Here is a 25,722-nt window from a genome sequence, read left to right as displayed (position 1 = left end):
GAAACACAGTAATCAGCTGGCATGCTGCTAGCTCCTTGGCTGTGTTAATGAAAGCTTCAGACAAATACTTCAGCCGCTAATGCTACCACTGAGATCTGCTCCTTTAGCATGTGTCACACTTCATCACTCTCAGTACTAAATAAATGAATGAAGCAATCAAACCATTAATTTTATAAGTGAATAAATCTGGGGCCACTGGTGACTAAAAACTGCCCGAGGTCAGAGAGGCTTTCCATTTCCAATGCAGCTACTTCCATCCCGAAGACCGGCTCCATTAGCATACCCCACGCTTTTCTCATCGCTTCTGCTGCCAGAGGATGAGGCGTCAGCGTCGGGTCGGCGATATTCAGCCGGCGTCAGCGGAGGACACGGTGGACAGAGAAATCGCCATTAGCAGACGTTTAGCTACAGCCTTGTCCCTGCCTGATGTCTTCAAATGCAGCCCCTTCAGATCATTTTTATTGCCCCTTTTCAGTTTTCTGTTTCTACCGAGTCAGTGAACGAAATCACATTGCATTGCGCAACACAGGCAAAAAGAAGAGCGCAGAGATTTAAAGGGAATTGCATTTAAAACAGAAGCAAATTTTAATCCTTCACATTTAGAGGAAGATCCAACACAGAACAGAAAAGGCATGACATACATATACCAACCACAACAAAGACGCACAGAATAACACATTCATCAATTCGTTTTATATTCCCTTTGAAAGAGACACTATTTATTTAGAGGAACTATTTTATTAAAAGATGTAAGAGATCTGGTCACATTCCACATGGTTATTGATACAGTCCACTAAAATCAACAATGTTAAAAGACTAGATGAATCCACAACCTATCTATATTAACAATCATACCTCATATCCCTATCAATTCCAGTTGATTCATCATGAAATCCTTTTATGACTTAATGACATCTAGTTTTCAGCGAGAAAACAAAACGGAACTATTTGCCTCTCGTATCTTTCCTCCGCGTGCACAGGGGGTTAATGGAGAGACGGTGGGTGGAGTGGACAGTGGAGCTCAGAGCATGGGATGCAGTACTACGATGCGTGTGTGTGTATGTGTCCTGGGCACAAACGTGTATGGGAGGGAATCTGCAGAGGGGCTCAGAGGCGTTTGGTCACCCGGCGGAAGAGTGTGTTCCTGAGGCTGGGCTTGGACTTGGACTTGCCGCCCTCCATCATGTGCAGGTTGCCCTCGGAGATGCTGCGCACCACCTGTCGTTTCACCTCGTTCTCCGACGTCACTGATGGACGACACAAACACAAACAATAGGACTTATTTATGACCAGGAATGAAGTGTGATTTTTCACAGGATAGAGGGGCCCAAATGTGACAGACACCTACACACATACACACAGATACACACACACACACACACACACACACACACTCACACACACTCACACAAACATATTTGAAATAAGAAAAATGAAACCCTGATGTATCCATTCCATTTCAGCAGCATCCATATCCAACAGCCTGCACCAAACCAGTGGAAACAAGAACTGCTCTGAGGGATGGAGCCCTCTGTGAATCAGCAGCCTCATTTCAAATATTGTAATATATTACAATAATATGCAATATATATTTAAAATATTCTACAAGCCTACACTCACTGGTATCTCACGTGACTTAATGTCTCGACAAGGTGAGAGAGAGAGAGAGGGAGAGGGAGAGAGATTAGTCTTTTTAACTACGTGCCTGTCCTCTCTGTCTCTCGCAAACCCCCTTCTTGTTCGGAGAGGTTAAAGACGACATTACACAGCTGAGTGCCCAGCTTGTAAATGGCCCATAATCTCTGATGGAGACAAGCATGGGCCTGTGCTCAGGGCAGGCCAGAGGAGGTGTGGACACTCACTGAGTGCTCAGGGACAAAACCAGGGGAAAGAGGAGAGAGCCTGAGGGGGAGCAGGCAAGGGTAGCTTGAGGATCAGACAGACATCAGGAAGAGGAGAAGAAGAGGGTGCAGACAGAGGGGATGACTTGAGGTGGAGTGGATTCCTGTGAGCTCTAGGGAGATGAGACAAGGGGGAGAAAGGAGACGGCCAGAACTGGAGCAGCCAAGGGGAGAAGGGAGAGGGGATGGCCCGCGTTTGAGAAACTAGGTAAGAGAGAGAAGGGGGGGGGGGGGGGGGCTGTGGTCCATGGTGGAGGGGCCTCCCTATGACCTCCAGGGAGAGAGTGGACAGTCATAGGCCATGGGGAGGTGAGGGGAGGAGAGGAGAGGACGGGGCGGAGTAGCACAAGGTATGAGCTCCTGGCAGTGATCTGAGAACGCTCAGGTCCGTCACAGCTGACAGCTGCTGGCTCCAGAGAGAGAAAAACAGAGACGGGGAGAGAGAAAAAGATAGAGAGAGAGGAGAACAAGGGAGGGAGATTGGGGGGGGGAGAGAGAGAGAGAGAGGGGGAGGAAGGTAGAAGGAGGGTGAGCGAATGAGAGGGACAGACAGGCAGACACTTACACAAGACTTAGTGAGTGGAAACGATACAAGCTAGTTAAATAAAAAATAAAAAAATGAAAGAGTCGGCTTCGGGCCACAATCACATCACCGTGCAACGGCAGGAGAAAGAGGCCAGACTTCATTAGTGACGATGATTAATTTAGAGGCCTTGGTTTAAAAAAGACAACGAGAGTGCGCACACACACACACACACACACACACGCGAACAAGAGAAAGACACAACTGCCATTGTGTATTTTAGATATCATTTTCGACCACACATTCACAGTCATGAACCTTTCATGAACTTGAATCTTTTAGTGATGAAGTTTGCATAGATTAAGCACATAACGCCCGCATTAAAACGCATGGCACCAACAGTATTTCCTGACTCATGTATCTGTAATGGCCAACCTTAGCTCACCCTTCAGTATCTGATACCTGCATCGGATCGTTCGGCCCATCTTAGTAAATACTGAGGTTTAATTAAAACCTTGGCATACGGGCAGCGCACTGGCCGATCAATAATAAATAAAGGAATAATTGAATACATGAATAAAAATAATAATTATATATTAAAAGAAAGATCCTGTGCTCTGAGATGTCCCCCCAGGAAGTCCACGGCTTGTGTGTCTGGCCAGGGGCCCATTGGCATGTAGTCCACGGCAACCAGGCGATTGTTTACAACACTCCAGAATGCACAGACTCCCGCTGCTATTCTGCATCATCTATAACGCACACTCGAAGCACTCTGCCCGGGACAAGTCTCATGTTGTCAGCGGCAACTTCGTTCTTCAGACACGAGACTAAATTAATGACTAGCGACATCGCCGTTACCATGACATTGCGCTCGTCAGTGGCTCATACCTGTGAAAGCCCCCCGCATGCTGCCCTATGACACACCCGCCGCACGGCCCTCTGGGTTGGCCTCGTCGCCTGGCCCAGCCGCCTTCGAGTCGGGCGGCAGTAACGGCACCTTCTGATCTGTGGGGCTGCGTTGCGTTGTCAGCCTCGCTGGTGAAGCGTGACTCGACTACTCCCACGGACTTAGCAAGAGCTCACCACGTGCAGCCTGGGGCCAAAACCAGCTATACGTGCCCATGGACGCACAGACTTAACACAAACAAAACCAACCAACCCGGATGACACGGCACTGTGATTCAGTTAACACACAACAAAGGGAAGAGAAAGTGCAAAGGACCAAAGTTTGGTTTCTCAGGGATTATAATAGTCCTCTTTCTCTGTGTTTGTCGCTCAGACAGACAGACAGATACAAGCACACACACACACACACACACACACACACACTCACACTCACACTCACACACACACACACTCACCTCCTCCCTTCCGCACACGCAGAGGTTTGAAAGGCATGCCGGGGTCGTGTTTGATGCGTTTGGGAGCTGCCAGACCATGAGTGCCGTCTGCACCTGTCTCCTTGCTGCTGCAACACACAAACAAACACAAAACACAGAAAGCATACCAGGAAATTAGCACAGATAAACATATCTCAAGTCATTCTGACAGATATAGGAAAAATAACAACAAACAAAAAACACTTAGTACCCCAATCATCAGGATGACAATGCAATGCTAATAGGAAAACACACAGGTACCCATTTAACAACATACAAACATTAAACCCAACATACCCGTTTAGTTTGCGTTTGCCAATTGCTGCTGAGGTCATGCTCATGTAGGACGGTTTATGGCGACGGATATCCAGTAGAGAGGGAATTTCAAACCTGAAGACACATGTCATTAGCAATATTAGCATACATACTCTAGCAAGAGATAATACTAGCAACGCTAGTATTAGCAATAATGTAACAAATATTAGCAATGTTAGCAGTAGCGATACACAAGACAGGATACGGTTTAAAATATTAGCATTAGTAATGTTAGTGATATGGCAGACGTTGTTCAATGCCATTAAAATGACTAGCTTTAATTGAATTAGCAAAGATTTTGAGAACAAATGAAACAATACCTCTAAAAACAAAACAAAACAAACAAACAAATTAATTACTTTGCCCTTCCCCCCTTACCTTTTCGGGGGCTCGTTGAGGTTGTTCGGCCTCAGAGCCTTTGTGTTGCTGGGGATACTCTGACCGGTTGTCGTGGGCGACCCCTCAGAAAGTATAATCGTGCCGTCGCTCGGCTTTGTGTCCTCGCAGACGCCAATTTCAAAGGTGGCGTCGGGGTCATAGGTCACAGTGATGTTGGTAGCATTGGTGGGGTTGTGGCTGTGGTCCTGGCGAGGGCGCTGAAACACCTCGGGAGTGTACTGCAGCGCGAACATGCCCTCCTGGCGACACACCTCCTGCACATCAGGGGGACACAGTGTTGCCATGGCGGTGACCGGTGGCTGGGTCGTTTCCGGGGGCGACACTGCCAGCTTCCGTCGAATTGGCTTCTTCGCAAGGGGGTCCTGAGCTGCAGGAGGAGGGGCAGGTTTCTCAGCGGGGGCAACAGCAGGGGCTGTGGTAGCAGCGGTAGCTGAAAAACATAAAGGTTTGTTTAGTTAACTGTGTCTGTTTACTTGAATACTTGGTGTATTCCAAGTATGTGGTTTAGTAACTTATTCTGAGTTAACTTATCCAACTAAGTGGTGAACCTCTTGACAGAAGAGCCCTGTGGCTTCATTCTCCTAACAAAACAAAGCCATAGGGCCTTTCTTTACAAGGGTTTACTACTTACTCCGAGTTAACTTTTCCAGGTCTGTCACTAAACCACAAACCTGGAATAACCCCCAGATAATTCTAACTTGTTTGCTTCTCAGTCTGTCTTTCACTGGCAGACCGTAATTCATGTTGTGAGGCAATGTTCTTGATTAATGTTTTGCTTGTAGTGATGAAACCGCGTTATAATCATAACACCAACATAAAACACAAAAGAGCAGGGATTATCAGTGGCAAATTTGGCCAGGCAGCTGAGAAAGTAAGGGGGGAAAAAAGATAAAAACATTCAGAAAATGAATGTCAAACAAACCATAAAAGACAGTTGGTGTTAATTGTTTGCCAGTGCAGACACGCCTCTACTCTTTTAAGCCGGGAACACACAGGCAGGACCAGTTTTACTTGTGTAATTAATTTATTAATTAATCAAATCAGTTTTGCATGTGTATGTGTGAGGGGAAATGCAAGTGGGGCAGCACTTTATTAAAGACCGTCTGATTTCTGTAATGTCATTCAACTGCATGTTTCAATCGGAAGAGAAGAAAGGGAGCCACTGCAGTGAACAGAACAACACTGTTCACACAAACACAGCTGAATGACCGCATGTATAAGGTTGTGTTCGTGCATATTACAATTTATAATGTAATACTACACACACTATAGAATAGATGCTAAAAAAGGTATCCTGTTTGAGAAGGACTGAGCCACTGAAACGGCTGAAGATGTCCTGGACAGGTAAACACACTGTTCCGAGTGAACAGCAAAGGCCTATCGACAGTAAAAGTACAGGCCTATCTCCGGTGGCCAGGCGCCTGCCGCTGACACAGGCGGCGTGTCTCCTGTGCTCATCCATCCGAGGCCCTTTGTCTTCCGTGGCTAAGTGGAGCCGTGCATTACTCCCCCGGGGACGGAGGACGGAGGGGGGGGGGGGGGGGGTGGCGGCTCCTGCCCAACCGTAATGAGCGTAGCTCAAAGGGTCCTGCACCCGTCTGCCCTCGAACGCCGCCACGGAGCTCGCATTAAACCTTCGTCATTACAAGACTCGCCGGAGGATGGATGACTGTACAGCTCGCTTCTGGCGACCGCTATTGCTGCCACCGCTACTGCTGCTGCCGGCGACAGAGACAACGACTCCGAGGCAGGAAAAAACAGTGGCCCAAGAGAGCCTGAGCATTCCTGTGTGTGTGTGTGTGTGAGAGAGAGAGAGAGCCTGAGCATTCCTGTGTGTATGTGTGTGTGTGTGTGTGTGAGTGCGTGGTCATTCCCAGGTAACCCTGCTGTCCCAGTCGGAGCCCAAGCTTGCAGGGCCCGGCAGGGCAGGGCAGGGCCCCAATGGGTAATTTGGCCGGAGCACTTCTTTCTCAGCCCCTAATTAGCTGGAAGGAAGCGCAGGATAATGTAACCAAGCCTCCAGCGGCAGCAGCTTGCGGTGACCGGCACAAACCCCCAGTGGTGGTGCTGGGGCCACCCGCTCTACGCCACGGTAAATTATTCACTACGGAATCAGTCGCATGGAGAGACAGGAAGTGTTCGGCCCCGTGGAAAACACTCCTCAAGGTTGTGTGTGTGTGTGTTTGTGTGTGCGAGGGCCGTGACGTGTCAGAGAGAGGGGCAGAAAAGGACGAGAAGAAAAAAGAAGAGGGGACAGAACTGAGGGGTGAGAGGACGAAAAGAGGGTGAAGAGAGGGAGAGGGAAAAATAAGAGAGGAAGGGGAGAAGAGAGGAGGAGATGGAAGAGGAGAGGGGAAATGTAGGTGAGAGAGAGAGAGAGAGAGAGAGAGAGAGAGAGAGAAAGAAGGGAGGAGAGTGAAAGAAAGAAGAGCGGTGCAGAGAGAGGAGAAGAGAGAGAAGAGGGAGAGGAGAGGGAAAGATGGAAAAGGTAGAGGAGAGGTGAGGGAGAGGGATAGGAGTGCACTGAATGCACAAAGGGACCCACAGCCACTCCTGCTCCCCAGGGATGATGACAGTGCCTGGGGGTGACGGCAGAGAGAGCGAGTGCAAGACGGAGACGCCAGGTGTCTGATAGGGCAGGGAGCTATAACAGCCCCACAAATGTGATTTAATTCAGCCAGCTGATGAGGGTCGGATTAGAGGTGTGTGTGTGTGTGTGTGTGTGTGTGTGTGTGTGTGTGTGTGAGAGAGAGAGAAAGGTGGAAGAACAGGATGTGACAGACATGACGAGGGCTTTGACGTTTCTATTCCAGACCGGGTTGGTAGGGGTGTCGCTACAAGGTAATGAAGGGACGAATGGGTGGCCAGACGACCAAGCATGTATTATCTGTAGATATGTGTGGTTAGTCACTAGTCACTTATAATAACAAGTAATTTTATTCGTACACTAGGTTGTCTCTTTAAAGAACTAACTTAAGTACTAGGGACGACAGATGAAAATTAGCCTGTAGGGGTAACCCCGCTTATTGATTAACAGAAAAATGACTAAATGAGCCAATGTCCCTATCAAATAAAAAACGACCAAAATAATTAAATCAATCAAGGCGAGGTGGGCAGTGGCAGTCTGAGTCACATATACAGAGACAGAACTCCGACTCCCTTTACTGGCAGCACACAACTGGAGTTCAGACGGGGCAGCAAGGATTTCTGAGAAAATATAGATCCTCACTGGTGTACCAGACACATCCGCTGGATCTGGGACGGAGTAAACCACAATCTCATTCACATTTAGAGAGAGAGAGAGAGAGAGAGAGAGAGAGAAAGAAAGAAAGAAAGAAAGAGAGGGGCACATTAAGACAAAACCATATAAATCATGATTTAACAAGACAGCGAGGATAAGGTTGAGCAACCAGCTGCCTAAATAACCACACACACACACAGATGTGATTTACCCTGTCACACGGTACCAAGTCCCACAGACTGTAAGACCATGTACGTGCGGTACAGTGCAATCGTGCGTGTGTGAATATGTGTGTGTGTGTGTGTGTGTGTGGCTGGACAGACAGTGATGAATGGCAGCGCTTTGCTCCGCTCCGTCAGGGGGAGGGAATATTTTTGGCTGCAGGGGGATTAATCCATGCATGAGGTGCTATTTCTGGAGGAGAGCAGGCTGGATTAGGGCCACCCGACTGCTGCTGCTGCTGCAGCCTGCACCGACCCGCACTCTGTCTCTCTCCCTCTTCATCTCTCTCTCCCTTTTCATCTATCTATCGCTCTCTCTCTCCTTCCTTCCATCACTCTATTCCTCTGCATCCCTCGCTCATCCCTTGTTTTGCACTGCACCAGTGTTCTTGCTGATGATCCTCCAACCCCATCACACACACACACGCACACACACGCACACGCACACACACACACACACACACACACAGGCTGAGCACTGATTTTATGAATGAGTTTGAGAGAGGGGAGGGGGAGTGCCTGTGTGTGTGTGTGTGTGTGTGTGTGTGTGTGTGTGTGTGTGTGTGTGTGTGCGCACGTGCACAGGGATGGGTGAGCATATAGGTAGAGAGGCCGACAGACGCGGGGGAAGAAAAGAACAGGAAAAAGACTAAAGATAGAGACGGATATATGAGGGTTGAAAACCAGATCCCACGGAAAAGCCAAGAAGAAGGGAAGGTAGGAAGGAAGGATTGAAGAAAGGAAGGAAGGAAGAGGAGGAGCGAGACAGAGATGAGCATCGGATAGACAGAATAGCAACCAGCTGGAGACAGTGAAAAGGTCGGCAGTAAAGATGCACAAAGAGAATGAGAGCGAGAAAGAGAGAAGGAATGAAAGCTAGAGAGAGAAAGAAAGAAAGAAAGAAAGACGATGCTTATAAGTACAGAGAGGGGAAAGAAATAGAGTGAGAGGGAGAGAGAGAAACAGAGAGCATAAGTGAAGAGAGAAGTGGGGAGAGAGATAAAAAAAATATGAATGTGAGGGAGACAGAGAGAGACAGAGAGAGAGAGAGAGAGAGAAAGAAAAAGAGAGAGAAAATTGAGACAGAGAGAGAGAGAGGTGAGGGGCGTTTGTCTGGGCTGGTCTGTCAGCGCCTGTCCCGAACAGCATCTCACGTGTGAGGCTGCGCTCTCCCATCTGCCAGTCTGTCCAGCCTCCCTCCCTCCAGCACTGCAGCGTCACAAAGGTGGGGCAGGAGGAGGGGGGGCGGGGGTGGGCTGCTCCATTCACAACCACCATTAATACGTGGGGCGGGGCTCTGTACTGCAGTCCTCTTCCTCCCTCCCTCCCTCTCCCTCATTCATTCATTCATTCATTCATTCGCTCTCCCTCTCGTTCTCTCGCTCACACACACACGCGCACATGCGCGGCTCTGCGTGCGTCACAGAGACTCACAGCTGGGCTTAACACACCAAACAGAAAAAGAAAAATCTCACACAGCTTTCTCGCACCTCTACACTCGTCTAACTCTCCCCCTTTGTGTCTGCGCATCTCCCCCTCTCACACATACAGAAAAATGACTGACTCACACCCTCTCTTTGTCTCTCTCAGAAACACATACATAGACCAAAATGACAGGTATTTCACACAGAGAAGCTCCCTTGTGTGTTTGTCGAATAGCCAAACGTGACCAGGAGAAACACACACACACACACACACACACACACACACACACACACACACACACACACACACACACACACTTCGGGGATGTGGACCACAAGTCTCCAGTGGGGAGTGTGCCCCACCCCTGAAGTTCCGACTCCCCCTGCAGCTTACAGCTAATGCCTTCAGCATTCCACTGTGGTAACGACCTCGTTAGCAGCTCTCCATATACACCACACCTGCGCAACACATAATGCGGAGCCAACGTGTGTGTTTGTGTGTGCGCGTTTTGGTCTTTGTTTAACCTTACAAAAGGGTACAATTCGCGATGCAAATCGCAAACATCAAATGACTCCTCTCGGTCCCCTAGCCGTTGGTTCAGTGTACGCGCTCCTGGCTCTGTAAATGGGAAACAAACACAATCCCAGACAATCAACACGTTGCTTCAGGAGCAAGGGAGGGGTGTAATTTATGTGCGTGTGTGTGTGTGGTAGTATCTCAACGTCACCCCTTTCCTTGTATCTCTCCTGTATTCGAAAGACTAATGATTAGGGGAGAGGCCACACATTGTGCATTAACAACACCAATATGCAGGGTCTGCTAAATGCTTCGGCCATTCATTCCTTTGTTTGAGCATGACTACACATGACAAAAAAAAACTAAAACGAGCAAAAACCACCAAGACAATGACCACACAGATAATCAAATTAAATTAAATTAGCCATTTCCTGTCATAATCGCATATCCCGACCCTGTTCCTGTCCGACTCTTTCTCTCCCTCTCCGAGGCTATGGCCTTAACACCCTTACAGTCCCACGCTGCCAGTCCGGACATCAGTCTTCCCCCTGTGGTCTGTTTCAATCACCCCTTCGCCACCTGTTTCAGGGAAAACCTCATTATGGCCCATTCAGAGGGCCATAACTCAGACGCTAAGCCACTCCACCTCCTCCCCAGACGACCACAGAACCTCGCCCCCCAAACACCCCCTAAAACTAGGCCTCCTGATGCAGGGGCCGTGTGTGTACATGACTTTGTCAGAGTGTAGCGTATCGGTCAGAATGTGTGTGTGTTTTTGTTAGACAGGCAGTGATTCACCAAACGGCTGTTCTTTTAGGTTCCTTTCGCAGAACCCGAGACCCACTGAGCTCATTCTGGGAGGTGGGAAAACAACCTACACAGAGAGCAGCTGGCTGGACGGAACCGAACCAGCCAACCCAGCTCCGAATCTGGGCCGCATCCAGGCCACACTCAGAGGCCAGAGATGGCTTCTCACCTGGGACAGGGCCATCACTTTTTTTTGTTACACATTACAACGGGGCAGCAGGTACACGTTACAGGGTGGGACAGCAGCGACTTGTCATCCGAATGATGTTTCGGAGGTCGTTACGGTCCGAGTATTCATTTTGCGAACGAATTATTGAATTTTGAATAAAACGTGACAGCCCTGATCTGGGATCTGTGTAGGCATAGGGTAGAGCATCACAGCAGAGAGACGTTCCATCTGTGAGAGTCAAGGGCGGAATCTGGGCCAGGTCTGCGCCGGAGTTTGCATCTATCGGAGATTAGGTGTGTGGTAGTGGGAGTGAGCATTACAGCTGTGTGTGTCCAGGTACCGGATTCACGAACATTCCCATAAAAAAAACAAAAAAACATGAGAACTTTATTCATCGATATCAAATCTTCTGACCTGTTGTCTTGACTGATCTGGGACTAGTGTGGGAATGGGATGTATCTGTACAAGTGTGGGAATGGGATGGTTGTGGGAATGGATGGGACAGTGCATCACAGCTGTGAAGGACTCTAAGCACTCTCCTTCCTCCTTCCTGAGGACATGACAGAAAATCATTGGCGGCGTTTTAAAGGGACACCTCCGGCGGCGACGGACAGGAATCGGGTGAAAAAAAAGATGAGGTGGTTGTGTGGCGAGGCGGGAGGAGTGGTGCGGTGACGCCGGCTCACGTCTGGTACACGCATCATTGTGATGGAGCAACGAGCCAGTCACAGGCTCTAGAATGGTGGTGAAGAACGAGTCCCTTCTCCCACACACACACCATACTGAGTGATGGCCCTTGTCGAGGGGCCATGTCAGGATGGAAGATCGAGAGGGAGAAAAAGCGCAAGAGAGGTAGACAGAGAATTGGAGAGAGAGAGAGAGAGAGAGAGAATGTGTGTATGAGAAAGTGAGTGTATTTACCTGTGGCCGGCTGGGTGGACGTCAGAGAAGCTCTCAGGCGCATGGATACTCGCCGCGGCTGTTTCTCTGCACCTGCGGGACACACAGATTTGTTACCCTCGGCGACAAAGGGGCTTGACAGGTGCCGGTACACACACACACCCCATAAATGATGGCCAATGAGGCCCTGACTGTGGCACAGCAATGATTTACTTCCCCCTCAGTCACTCAACTACGCTGGAGTCACACACCACCCCCCCCACACGATGCATTAACGAGTCATTAAACAGCAGCGGGTGATTCAGCCAATCACGGGACTGTAAATAATACCCCTACAATTACTGACAGCGACCAAAACACTGCCATCGCTGTAGGTGACTCATCCCATAAGCTTCAATCATCACTCAAGGAGGAGGGGAGGTTTGTGGACCAGCAACGCCCCGACACACACACACACACACACACACACACACACACACACACACACACACACACACACACACACACACACACACACACACACACACACACACACACACACACACACACACACACACACACACACACACAGGGTGATGAGTCAAAAGAAAGTCATGGTAATGACTTCATGGTAGTGAAGTCAGATTTGGGTGAGTATGTAGCCATGTTAGGGCAGAGAAAGGAGCAGTATTTGGCCAGTGTATATACATGCATTTGGTCGAGTATACAGCCATATTGGCGGAGAGAAAAACAGTATTTAGGAGAATATGTACTGATATTTAGGAAAGGTATGCAACAGTCCTTGGGGAACGTATTCATCAGTATTTGGGGGGAGTGTGTGACAGTTTTACAGGAGAGAGTGTGTGTGTGTGTGTGTGTGTGTGTGTGTGTGTGTGTGTGTGTGTGTGTGTGTGTGTGTGTTGGGGGGGTGTGGGGGGGGTGCAAGCAGGGAGAGAGAGGCAGTCTTTACACACAGATGGGAACCCTAAACAGATGTCTCATAAACCCAACAAAGAGAGATATATAGACAGACAGAGCTGAAGGTGTGCTGATGAGAAGGAGATGATTGATTCAGAGGCAGACAAGGAGGAGACAGACTCCAGGGTGTGTTCCGATAAGGTGAAATGATAAACAGGAAGAATAACAGACAGAAAAGGACACACAGGAAGAAGGGGAAACAAAGAGAGAGAGGACAGAAAGGCTGACTGGAAATTCTGGAGAAACACAGGGAGTAGATGGTTTAAAAAAAAAAAAAAAGAGCAGTCTAGAAAGGGAGGGGGATGAGAGTGAGAAAGAAAGTATTCTCGAAAGGGAATGGGATAAGAGTATGAGAGAGACGGAGAGAAAGAAAGTATTCTAGAAAGAGGGGGATGAGAGTATGAGAGAGAGAGAGAGAGAGAGAGAGAGAGCGAGCGAGAAAGTAAGTCTGTGTGTGTGTAAGAGGGAGAGAGAAAGTGTGTGCGAGTGAAAGAGGGAGTGTTTGTGTGTGTCAGAGAGAGGGAAAGAGAGAGGGAGGGAGAAAGTGTGTGTGTGTGTGTGTGAGAGAGAGAGGGAGAGAGTGTGTGCGAGTGTGTTTGAGAGAGGGAGAAAGTGTGTGTGTGAATGTGTGTGAGAGAGGGAGAGAGAGAGTGTGTGCGAGTGAAAGAGGGAGTGTGTGTGTGTGTCAGAGAGAGAGGGAAAGAGAGAGCGAGGGAGAAAGTGTGTGTGTGTGTGTGTGTGTGAGAGGGAGAGAGTGTGTGCGAGTGTGTGTGTGAGAGAGGGAGAAAGTGTGTGTGTGATTGTGTGTGAGAGAGGGAGAGAGAGAGAAAGTGTGTGTGAGTGTGTGTGAGAGAGAGGGAGAAAGTGTGTGTGTGATTGTGTGTGAGAGAGGGAGAGAGAGAGAAAGTGTGTGTGAGTGTGTGTGAGAGAGAGGGAGAGCGGTACTCACTGCAGGGAGTGTTCTTATGAGAGATGAGGTGGGAGAAGGCCATCAGTGGCTGTAAACAGGAGGCGGGGTCTGTCGTATGCACCTCCTCCTGTCCACTCTCCTCTGCCGACTGGTCGGCCCAGACCACGCCCCTTTCCCTCTGCACCAGGTGCTCTAGCTCGTCGTGTTCCGCTGAGTACGTCTCCATGGCAACGCCCGCTTCCTGTAGGGCCGCATTCTGCTTCCTGTAGGCGGTCAGAAGGGCACTCACAAGCCTATCAGAGAGAGAGAGAGAGAGAGAGAGAGAGATGGAGGGTGACTAGAAAGTAGAGGAGAATTCATGTAGGTGTGGATGAAAGACGTTACTGAGGACGTGTGTGTGTGTGTGTGTGTGTGTGTGTGTGTGTGTGTGTGTGGGGAATGAGGTTGAGTGTGGTGCACTTGTGTTTGTGGAGATGAGATCATCCCTTAATTTAGTGTGTGTGTTGTGTGTGTGTGTGTGTGTGTGTGTGTGTGTGTGTGTATTGGGAATGAGGTTGAGGTTGGAGTGTGTTTATTAGGACTGCTGCCCTGTGTGTGCGTGTGTGTGCGTGTGTGTGTGCGAGAGAGGATGGCGTACTTGTGTGTGTGTTTGTTGTCTTGGTCCTGAATGCCAATCAGCTGGCTTGTGTGATCCATCTGGGCCTTCAGATCCTCCACCTGTAACTGCAGCCGCTCACAACGCAACTCCTGTTGAAGCTCCTACACACACACACACACACACACACACACACACACACACACACACACACACACACACACACACACACACACACACACACACACACACACACACACACACACACACACACACACACACACACACACACACACACACACACACACACACACACAATCATGCACGCACACAGACAAATACATCCAGAGACATACAAGCGCACACACACACACACACACACACACACACAGAGAAGAGGACACAGGAGTAAGATCAGTAAGTACTAAGAACCAATCAATCCACACCGCCAGCAACAAGGGTGTGTTGCATCACTTTTGTCTCAGTGTTATTTTGGGGCAGGGCAAGAGTGGGGCATCTCTGAGAATGTGCTTTCTGGGTAACGGAGGTGCCTGGACTCTCGTCTGACGCAACAAGTGTGCGTGTGTGTGTGTGTGTGTGTGTGTGTGTGTGTGTGTGTGTGTGTGTGTGAGAGAGAGTGAAGGAGGAGGATGAAACAACAGTGCCTGGAACATTTGACGAAGACATGCGTCACTCTTTTCCACTTCCTAGAAGACAGACAGGAGAGAGAGCGGCAGGGAGAGAGAGAGAGAGAGAAAGTGGGAGAACAGGGTAAAAGCAATAAAAGAGAGAGAGAGAGAGAGAGAGAGAGAGAGAGAGAGAGAGAGAGAGGCAGGGAGAGAGAGAGAGAGACAGGGAGAGAGAGAGAGAGACAGAGAGATGGACTGACAGACGGGTTGTTGGTTGAGGGATGAGTAAAGATCATTGATTTTTCTGCTGTTATCTCACCCTCTGTTGGAGTGGGTGTGGGAGCACTAATTACCAGAAGAGCAAATGGGAAGGAAAACACACCCGGTCACGACACAACACGCTGTGTGTGTGTGTGTGTGTGTGTGTGTGTGTGTGTGTGTGTGTGTGTGTGTGGTAGTTAGAGGGCTGATCAGCATGGCTTGTGCCAGGCACTTAAAGGCTTCGTCAACACCATGCCAAAGCAAGGACTGGTACAACAACCTGGTCCTGCTGACTCAAGCGCCGCATGGCATCATACTCAACGTGTTGCTCAACAGCTAGAGCGACTGGTCGAGCAAGGCGCTCATGGGAGAATCACGGGTTCCACTCGCAGGGATTCGATTGCTACACATACATGTACTGCTAGTTTCTTTACATAAAAACGCCCGCAACATGCTAACATGCACACCCCCTGCCCGACGCGTTGCAGGCCGACCACGACATGTCTCTCTCCACAGAAGGAGGCTAGAACCAAACAGGTCAGATGTGTACAGAACCTAGAACCAGACCGTTAACCTGGTAGGGTTAAGACACAGCAGAATGTTTCTGGATCTGAGCAGAACCTTCTTCGAATATGTCATCGAATAGACTAGAACATAGACACAGAGATATGAATATATGGCTAAGAGTACATATGGCTGTACTGGTTGAGTAGAACGTTGCGCAGGTGTGAGCAGTACCTCGGGCGTGCGTCCGTCCTGACCCAGCATCTTCATGTTGTTCTCCACGCGGTGTAGCCAGCCGTCGTTGTCATGGAAACGCTGCTCCGCCTCCTCCCGCCGACGCTCCAGGTGCTGCCGCTGGGCCTGCAGTGAGGCCAGCTTACGCTCATACCGACACGTGGCCTGTGTGTGTGTGTGTGTGTGTGTGTGTGTGTGTGTGTGTGTGTGTGTGTGTGTGTGGGGAGAAATAATGAAAGTTAGACAACTTAACATACCTAGTGTGTGTATGTGTGCGCATGTACCTTTGAGTCATTTGCCCTTAGAATTATGTGTGCGCATAGTGTTGGATCTTCTTGGCCATGTCCTGAGATATCTGATGTCATATGTCTCTTCTCTCTCTGTGTGTGTGTGTGTGTGTGTATGTATCTTCCTGGCCTTGTCATCGAAAAACAACAGTACCCTGTATCAGTGTGTGTCGTATTGGTCTTGTTCTGTAGTGTGTGTGTGTATATGTATATGTATATATATATTATATATATATATATATATATATATATATATATATATATATATATATATATATATATATATATATATATGAGAGTGTCTACTTTTCTAACCTTGATCTCTGCCCTCTCTCTTTCTCTGTGTTTGTGCGCAAGTGTGTATGTGTACCTTCTTGGCCTTGTTCTGTAGTGTGTGTGTGTGTGTGTGTGTATACCTTCCTAGTAACCTTGATCTTGGCGCTCTCTCTCTCTCTCTCTCTATCTCTCTCTGTGTGTGTGTGTGTGTGTGTGTGTGTACCTTCTTGGCCTTGTCGTCGGGGAAGAGCAACAGGCTCTGCTGCTGGACATCCTCGCGGTGCCGCCGCCTCAGCTCGCTCTCTTTGATCTGGCGCTCCACGTCCAGCTGCTCCCGCCGCAGCGTCACGCGGTTAGCAAACACACTCCGTAGAGAATCTGACATCCTGCACACTCCCAAGCAGGCGCGCACACACACACACACACACACACACACACACACACACACACACACACACACACACAGACACACAGACACACACAGGCGCAAACACACACACGCAGGTTAATTACATTCCAAACAGAAGAAAAGAGCTGAAGGACACAGCAGACACAAAACCCACAACACACCAAACCAACAGCACCATTTGGAATCCTCAATAAGGAAATTGAAAAGGTCTTCCTGTCCTTTCTAGACTTGCACTAATTACCCGCACACAGGCCAATGGCCAGTGAGCACTAAGCTACAGTCACTATGGCGCTAACAATGGTTGATGCCCATGCCCAATGCCATGGAGTGCTGCAGAGATCTCGTCCCATGTGCACCTGCAGCTGTAGCAGACTGGATAATCACGACGGGTCTGACTGCTCAACACACCGTTCACAAAACATGCCAGTTCCTGCTCACCACTGTGTGTGAGTGTGAGTGTGTAGTCTGTGTGTTTGAGACAGAAGTGATAGATGGAATGTGTAGATTAAAATGTTGCTTGTATGAGTGAGTGAGTGAGTGAGTGAGTGAGTGAGTGAGTGAGTGAGTGAGTGAGTGAGTGAGTGAGTGAGTGAGTGTTTGTGACTGTGGGTGGGTGAGACTGGAGAGTGCGTGTGTGGAGTGTGTGTGTGAGTGAGTGAGTGAGTGAGTGAGTGAGTGAGTGAATGTTTGTGACTGTGGGTGGGTGAGACTGGAGAGTGCGTGTGTGGAGTGTGTGTGTGTGTGTGTGTGTGTGTGTGTAAGCATTTAGTGACAGGGAATTAATTACAGATGTACAGAACAGGAGGAAGGCAGATAATTCATACAGAGAATCAAGCAAATACTTCAGGTATCCATCATATTGGCATACATGTGGCAGATGTACATCAGGCGTGCAGAAAGGTTGGCAAACATGGGGCAGATATATATCAGTCATACAGACAGGTTCCAGGGTGTAGAAAGGGAGGCTTGCAACATATTGAGGATCTTTGAGGAGGAAAGGTGAGGAGAGAAGAGGAGGAGAAGAGATGAAGAGAGGAAGAGGGTTTAAAGAGGAAGAGGGTTTAGAGAGGACAGAGAGATGTGGAGAAGATAGGGTTTAGGGGGAGTTGGAGAAGAGGAGTAGGAAAGGATTTGAGGTGAGGTGTGGAGAGGAAAGGGGGGGGGGGTAGAGTTGGAGAAGAGAGGAGAGGAGTGTGTGGAGGAATTGGACAGAAGAGTGCTGACAGCTGAGCTGTGTGAGCATCAGCAAATCCTACTCTATTGATGAGCAGAATCTGCTGGACAACTTTTATTCACATTCTGCTTATATCTGCAACGTCAACTCATAAAGAAACACGCTGCAGATAATGTGCAGTGCATCAAAATTATTCATCAATCACCTGAATGGAGTTAATTTCACACTAATTTCCACAAGCTGAAACAAAAGAAGAATAGAGCTGACAGGACTTTGCCTGTGTTTATAACACACACACACACACACACACACACACGCCTTACTTTAGCAGTTCCTCCTTCCGCTGTGCAGAGATGCCATTGGTCTGAGGGGCCTCTTGCTTTCTGCCTTCATAGTCCATCAGTTTCTGCTTTAGCTGTTGGATCTACACCAGGAGAGTTGATGCAGTATTAGACACACCCAGACACACTAACAGAAACAACGACACAATGTGTTTCACCAACACAGACCTTCACATATATTACACAGACAGCTATAAACACATATAACAATGCAATCCAACGGACATCCCCATCCTGGACTTGAATTATGGGAGAGTTTCCTGCGAAGAGCGCCACAAGACAGCGCCACCCAGCCCATCTGTGCAATGCCACTAAGCAGATAGGGGGGGCTTTAGGAAACGGAAACACACACACACACACACACACACACGTAAAGCAAGCTCTTTCACACACACACTTGTCAGTGCTTTGGTCTTCTGAATAACAGATATGACCCTGAATTCTCCTCCAGTGGGGGTGGGGGGGTGAAAAGAAAGGGGAAAAAAAAGCTGCCAAACTTATTTGCATTTGTTGGTATTAGCAGACAGCATTTCAAGAGGCGCTGCCTTCAGTGATCGATTGCGTGAGCTATTTACAAAACAAACCAAAACCAGGTTGAGGTGAAATTTACTATTGTACATCTAACCCGACTTAGTGGCTAAAACATATTAATATATCTGGCAGCAAAAAAGTCTGACTTAACATCAAATCGCAATGTACCACCCTCAGACACACACATACAAACACACACATACACACACACAAATACAAACAGGAAAATCAGAGCACAAAGTGAATGAAACATCCAATGTGTGTGTGTGTGTGTGTGTGTGTGTGTGTGTGTCACAGGGCTCATGTGAGGGTGGATGACAGGTGAGTGTGATGGTTGCGTGGTCGTCTCACGTTACCTCGGCACGCTGTTTCTCACATATCACTGCATACTGGCTGATATGACTGTCCAGGCTGACTACATTTCTCTTCAGCTAATGAGAGAGAGAGAGAGAGAGAGAGAGAGAGAGAGAGAGAGAGAGAGAGAGAGAGGGGTGGGGGGCAGACAGAGACAGAGAGAGGGGGATAGAAAGAGAACATAATTAATTCTGGTTCCGTGGCATTATTTGGAGAGAGCTGTGGCATTACTGTTATGGCTTGACAACATCAGGTAGAAGCAGGGAAGAGTGTGTGGGTGTGTGTGTATGGGACATTTGAGCAGATAACAGATTTAAATGAGAAGCAAAAAGAACAGACTGGAGAGACTGTGTATGTGTGTGTGTGTGTGTGTGTGTGTAGAACAACAACCAAAAAAACATTAATGGGCCATTAGCTGCAAATCTAAACAAATACCAGGCCTTGGCAGCATTCTCCCACACAACCACGTCCTTCCGTTGAACCCAGAAAGAGTGTGTGTGTATGTGTCTGTGTCTGTGTGTGTGTGTGTGTCTGTGTATGTGTATATGTGTCTGTGTGGTGGGAGAGAAATGTGTGAGAAAAGTGTGGAGGGAGAGAGTGTGGAGGGAGAGAGTCAGTGTGTGTGTGTAGTTGTGTGTGTGTGTGTGTGTGTGTGTGTGCGTGAGAGAGAGAGTGTACTCATGTACATAAGTGGGAGGGGAAAAAACAAAACCAGAACAGATCTATTTGTAGCCTTCGGTTCTAAGGCGAGTTCAAGGGAGGGTTCCACAGCAGAACAATACCCCACACAACGTGATGTTCTCAAATAGCATCACTGAGCATATATACTGCAGTGGGCAAAGCACTCACAACTTTACAGGCAAGGTCACATTTCTAGGACTGTGCAGACAATAAAATGCCTAACAGACAGACAGAGACAGACAGACAGACAGACAGACATCACACACACTAAATGAAGAGATGATCTTTCTACAATGGGTTCACTTGAGTGCAGCATGTTTGTTTATACTAACTGAAGTCTTCATCTCTCGGTGTCCTTGAGTGTGTGTGTGTGTGTGTGTGTACTAACAGAAGACTTGAGTCAGTTGAATTTTGAAAGTGTTACCCGTCTTGCGCGTTTGTGTGTGTGTGTGTGTGTGTGTGTTGTTTGTGTGTGTGTGTGTGTACACACTCACTGAAGACTTGATCTCCTTGGCCCGATTGGCGTATTTGAGTGTGTTGTGCGTGTCTTCATACGAGGCAGAGCATGGGCTGACGTTAGCGATCATCACCGTGCGACAGTTCCCTCCGAGCGAATCCTTTAGCAGACGAGTCAGCTTGCTGTCCCGGTACGGGATGTGTGTTTTCTTACTCTGAAACACAGAAACACACAGAAGACACTTTTAACCAGTCCACTGAGTGACACTCAAACCAAAACTACACATTGCACCTTTATAAAAAACAAAATCAGTCAAAAAAATTAATCATGAATGGTAGAATTCAGTTAATAAATAAATACAAAGTTCTCTTGTAGTTGAGGGAAATTAGGATTCTGTTTTTAACCAATCCATTGGCACGCACACAACTTAGCTAAAGCGCCCGAGGAGCAGTTGGGGGTTAGGTACCTTGCTCAAGGCCACTTCAGCCATGGATGCTGAGGTTGGGGAAAGTGCAGTTTACCCCACCCAACACCCCCCCCTTTTTTCCAGCCAGTTCAGGGGATTGAACCAGGGACTGGACAGGTTACAGTTACTTGCCAACTGTTTTATATGCCAATTATTATTTTAACAGCAGCCAGGAGCTCTGCCATCTCGTGCACCCATTAACTCTCGTGTGGTTTAAAAAATAATTCAATGTTCCAAATGCTTTCTAGACCTTCCTGGCAAGGTGAGTCCAGACGCCGGCAAAAGAGTCTGCAAAGAAAGTTTGGGAGCTCCTCCAAAAGCCCCACAGACGCCTCAGACGATGGGGGGGGGGGGGGGGGGGGGGCAGTCGTTACACAGGAAATGCCCCCAGAGTGAACACAGGGCCCGATGGAATCAGTGACAGATAGAGTGAATGCATGGGTGTGGTGTGTGTGCAAATTTGCTGCAAATAGTTAATGGCTCACTGCTATCGGGCATGTGCCCAAAGTCACTAAAAACAGCTGCTACAGACCTATCTAAAATCTTCCTTCTATAGCCAGAGTTCTGCAACCGAGGTAAAATATCAGTTTTGGTTTTACTACATCTGTGCTGCATTTAACACATCATAGAATATCGCTGGACAGGTTGGAAAATTGGGTCTTTCCAGAGCAGTCCTTAATTGGTTTCAGGTCTCATTTAGAAGGCCGGAGTTACTGTCACCATTAGCAGTTTTGAATCTGATAGAGTGGCTATGACATGCGGAGTCCCCCTGGGATCAGTTCTTGGACCTCCTCTGTTCAATCTCTATATGCTGCTGCTGCCGCTTTGGGACCAAATTATACCAAACAACATTGATTACCATAGTTGTGCAGATGATACACAAGAGTACTACAGCCCAATAGACTCACTGTGTCAATGTTTAGAGCAAATCAATAATTGGATGAGCCAAAATCTTCAATTACATAAGGATAAAACAACTTGACTTCTGAAAAGTCCGAAATCTTTGTGTTCCAAAAGGCTCAGATCTTACTTTTACTAACCACAACAAATCACCAAAACATATAACAAAACAATATAGCCAGAATCGAGGGTTTGGTGTCCCAAAAAGACCAAGAGAAGCTTATTCGTGCTTTTATTTCCAGTAGGGTGGACTACTGTAATGATCTCTTTTTCCAAAAAAGACCATTAAACAGCTGAAGCTCATTAAAAATGCTGCTGCTAGAGTTTTATTGAACACCAAAAGAACAGAGCACATTACCCCAGTTCTAAAATCTTTACACTGGCTTCCACTTGGTTACATAAGATATATAGATAAATATAGGTAAATAGATATTAACTGAGTAGGCCCAGAGTTCAAACCAAACACGGTGAAGCAGCAACTGTAACAAACTGCTAAGATCTTAGATTTGTCCCAAATGCGGCAATTTTTCAATCCAGGTTAAAAACCATTTCTGTTTTCATGTGCGTATGATTGAGCTCTAAAACATGCACTCTTTTCTTACCGCATTTTACTCTTAATTTAACAATATTACATAATATTATATCTTTTAATTATGTACATTGTTTAATTTATTAGCTTATGTACTTACATTTTTTTTTAAATATAATAATAATAGTCAGGTTTTATTGGCACACACGACACACTGGAACACACACGTGAGTATATGGAGGCGACACAGGACACACACACACACACACACACACACACACACACACACACACACACACACACACACACACACACACACACACACACACACACACAGGCCTGGGGTCGCGGTGAATTTATCTTCTGCCTTTTCCCATCCTGGACTGGCCCTCCTCCAGGACCCCCCAGGAGCAGTGGGCAGCTTGTAAGCGCCCGGGGACCAAGTCAAGTGAACTGTCCATCTTTGGTCAGGGATGGACATGTGTTCTGTTCTTTTTTGCATGTTTTTCTGTTGGGGTTCTTAGTGGAGGAAACCCCTTATGAACATGCAAACTCCACACAGAAAGGCCCGGGAGATAGCCCACCTGAGCACTGAAGGTCTGGGGAGGACCTTCCCCCCAGAGCCAACAGCGCCCCATGCGGGAATCGAACCCATGACCTTCTTGCTGTGAGGCGGCAGTGCAAGCACCTGAGCCACCGTTCCACATTTATTTTCATCCTTTAATCAATTTGCACACTGAAACGCTTTGTCTTTAACTTTCGTATTCGATGTTTCGACGTTCCTTTCTGCTTTTACTTATGTAAAGCACACTGAATTGGCTCTGTTTATGAAATGTGCCATATAAATAAACTTGCATTGCCTTACCACTGAATAACAGTCATGCTAATAAAGTAACTTTGAATTTGAGAGAGAGAGGTGGGATGCTGGTAAGGCGAGATGACTCAGTGTGGCAGGTTAATGTATGCGGCCCTCGTGAACCCAACACCCACAATCCCACTGTGGAGAGGGGCCTCGTACTGGGGAAAGGCTGCTCGTCTTACCACACTGGCCGACAGCACAGCCACCAGAGTGACCGCAGCGGCAGACGCGTGTACACACACACACACACACAAAATACATACCACAAACTTACATACACTATATACCAAAAACACCCACCCACCCACACGCACACACACAGATCAGACAAACAGCAGGGACAGCAGACACTATCATATAAGCATAGTCCCAGGGCAGGGTCGCTGGGACTGCAAACACCTAATCTCCAAATACAGCAGACGGAAGAGCAGAGACAAGTCTCATTTACAGTCAGCGGTGCTCAACACTAACAGATATCCAAACAAACAACAGCCAGCCTGGTCATCATCAGTTAAAGGTTAGGTCTGCGATTCTAATCCAATACACTTTGTTAAACACACACCAGTCCTGGGAATAAGCAATAGGTCCTAAGTAATTTCAGCCAATCTACACGTTGCTTCCGGAGCAAGGAAGGGAGGGGTGTCATTTGATAGGCTGTTGAACAAAAATACCAACAACCTTTTGCCACAATCACAGACTGCCTCTTTAACTCACTGACCAGTCCCAAAAAACGAATTACAATGCATAGATCACACACATATGAGCGGTCAGAAACACTTCTTCAGGTCTCTTTCAAGTCTGGTCTAACTGGTCTTGTCCACATCACAGACATCACAACTCTGACACAGCCTGGAGCATAAAGAGGGAATGAAAGAGTATAGTTGCATACTTGAACCCAATGCAATTAAGATTTTATTTTATTTAAAAAGACCAATGTGACCAGGGTGCCTTTGTCCATGAACTGAAGTTTGCAGTCATTGTTGTTGGCAGCTCAGGTGCATGCTTGTCAGCTCAGTCACACTATAATAGTGCACAGCACTACACCAGTTCAGTTCAACCAGTCAACACACAATCGTCTCCACCTCCACAAATACGAAGCTAAACAGAAACTCTCAACACATCAGGTCTGGTGAGAGATCAAGAACCCAGCAGAAACTTGGTCAGCTACGGCACAGAACACCACAACAGTAGTCCCAGAGAGTCGGTGTCGTGAAAAAGGCTGTGACAGTGCCGACCAAGCTGGCAAGTCTGAAGTCACATGTTAAGTAACCATGTAACACTGCCAAGCCTGCAGACCATCATTAGCTCAATTACCACAGCGGAGCCTCAGAATGTTAGGCGTTTCAAATTACCATGACAGGGAACCACGCCAGCAGACATTCCATAGACCGAGCCTTCGTTACTGCCATTGAATCAGAAACAAACAAACAGAATGTACTGTCCAAGTCCAGGGAAATGCTTTGACAAAGACTGAGGAGAAGCAAACTGACCCAAGTGGGTTGTGTTTTCAAGCATTCTATGACCATTCAATGAGATATAGGTGAAAGATGAATTTGATTGGAACACTGAATGGTAGATATAGCAATAGGAATCATTAGGAATCCTAGCAGAGTAGGAAGCTTGGTCCTTTTTGTCTTTTGGTTTTCCACCGTGGTGCAGGAACTATGGACTTACAAGTTAGCTTACAAGAAGCCTAATAATTGTGGTCTTCGATCCAGTTGTCAATTCCCAGGACGACACAATTTATTTATCCAGCGGCAGCACCAACCGTTAAACCAAAGATTTTCTAGATAACATGAATTACCTCTAGGTTGAGTCGACAGTTGAATTTTGCTATAAAGTTGTTAACACCTGATTAAATGGCTTCGTGGCAGCTGTAATTACTTGATAAATGAATATACCAGCACCACTGTGATTAAATAAAGTCTGTATTTCAGCTGACCCTTTGTGTTCATTCGGTAACCTTAACAAACCAACTTTGTAAGCTATAATTGATTTTGCTTCATTAACCTCTAGTAAAAAAATTAAATCTTCTTGCTGGTTTTAAAAATGGCGGTTGCTCTTTTCGTCCACTCACGTCACTTTTATCCATCACTGCAAACGCTACCCAGCAGTTTCAGGGCAGCACACAGAAGTACCCAGCCAAGAGAAGGTACTTATTTCTCCCCCGAAAACGGTCCTGAAAGAGGCCCTACAAGGACGGTTCCTGTGGTTGGAACACGCACAAAGGTGCGGTCCGCCGTAAAACGACCTGCTAGTTCCTGCAGTGGAAACTGCAAGATGAGTTTCTGCACTTGCTGGTCTCCATAGCAACAAGCGTCACCGAGGTCGCTCGTAGAGTCGGAAGTTCTGTACATGGAACAACAGTGCATATGCCAATTCGACACATTCTAATTCTACAGGACAACCCATTGTACTTTCCTTTACCTTATCCTATAATTCCAATGGTCCTCAAAACTTAGGAGGTGCCACGTTAGCGATACCAAGCATCGTAGGATCTGGTGCAAAAAGAACACCGCCACACACCCTCCCCACCAGTCTTTTATGACAGGCACACCGAGAGAAAAATAAT

At 47.5% G+C, this 25,722-nt stretch overlaps 1 protein-coding gene across 2 annotated transcripts in view; it reads right to left on the bottom strand.

The window, feature by feature from the left end:
- Positions 1-561: 561 nt before the first annotated feature.
- The window catches only part of kif18a (kinesin family member 18A), a 30,871-nt gene continuing 5,710 nt past the window's right edge, over positions 562-25,722 (bottom strand). The window contains exons 7-18 of one of the 2 annotated variants that reach the window (XM_012819447.3): positions 20,434-20,610; positions 19,261-19,335; positions 18,356-18,456; positions 16,673-16,835; positions 15,887-16,051; positions 14,301-14,422; positions 13,703-13,956; positions 11,818-11,889; positions 4,497-4,947; positions 4,101-4,193; positions 3,786-3,892; positions 562-1,247 (exon numbers count right to left, since the gene is read on the bottom strand). In XM_012819447.3, coding sequence (XP_012674901.1) covers positions 1,108-1,247; positions 3,786-3,892; positions 4,101-4,193; positions 4,497-4,947; positions 11,818-11,889; positions 13,703-13,956; positions 14,301-14,422; positions 15,887-16,051; positions 16,673-16,835; positions 18,356-18,456; positions 19,261-19,335; positions 20,434-20,610 — 1,920 coding nt within the window. In that variant the 3' untranslated portion in view covers positions 562-1,107. The remainder of the gene's footprint in view (positions 1,248-3,785; positions 3,893-4,100; positions 4,194-4,496; positions 4,948-11,817; positions 11,890-13,702; positions 13,957-14,300; positions 14,423-15,886; positions 16,052-16,672; positions 16,836-18,355; positions 18,457-19,260; positions 19,336-20,433; positions 20,611-25,722) is intronic. The other variant, XM_012819448.3, reaches the window with a different exon arrangement.

This window comes from Clupea harengus, chromosome 20 (genome assembly GCF_900700415.2).
Source record: "Clupea harengus chromosome 20, Ch_v2.0.2, whole genome shotgun sequence".
Classification (NCBI taxonomy): Eukaryota; Metazoa; Chordata; class Actinopteri; order Clupeiformes; family Clupeidae; genus Clupea; species Clupea harengus.
Note: the sequence above shows the minus strand (reverse complement) of the source record. Positions and strands in the feature narration are given on the sequence as shown.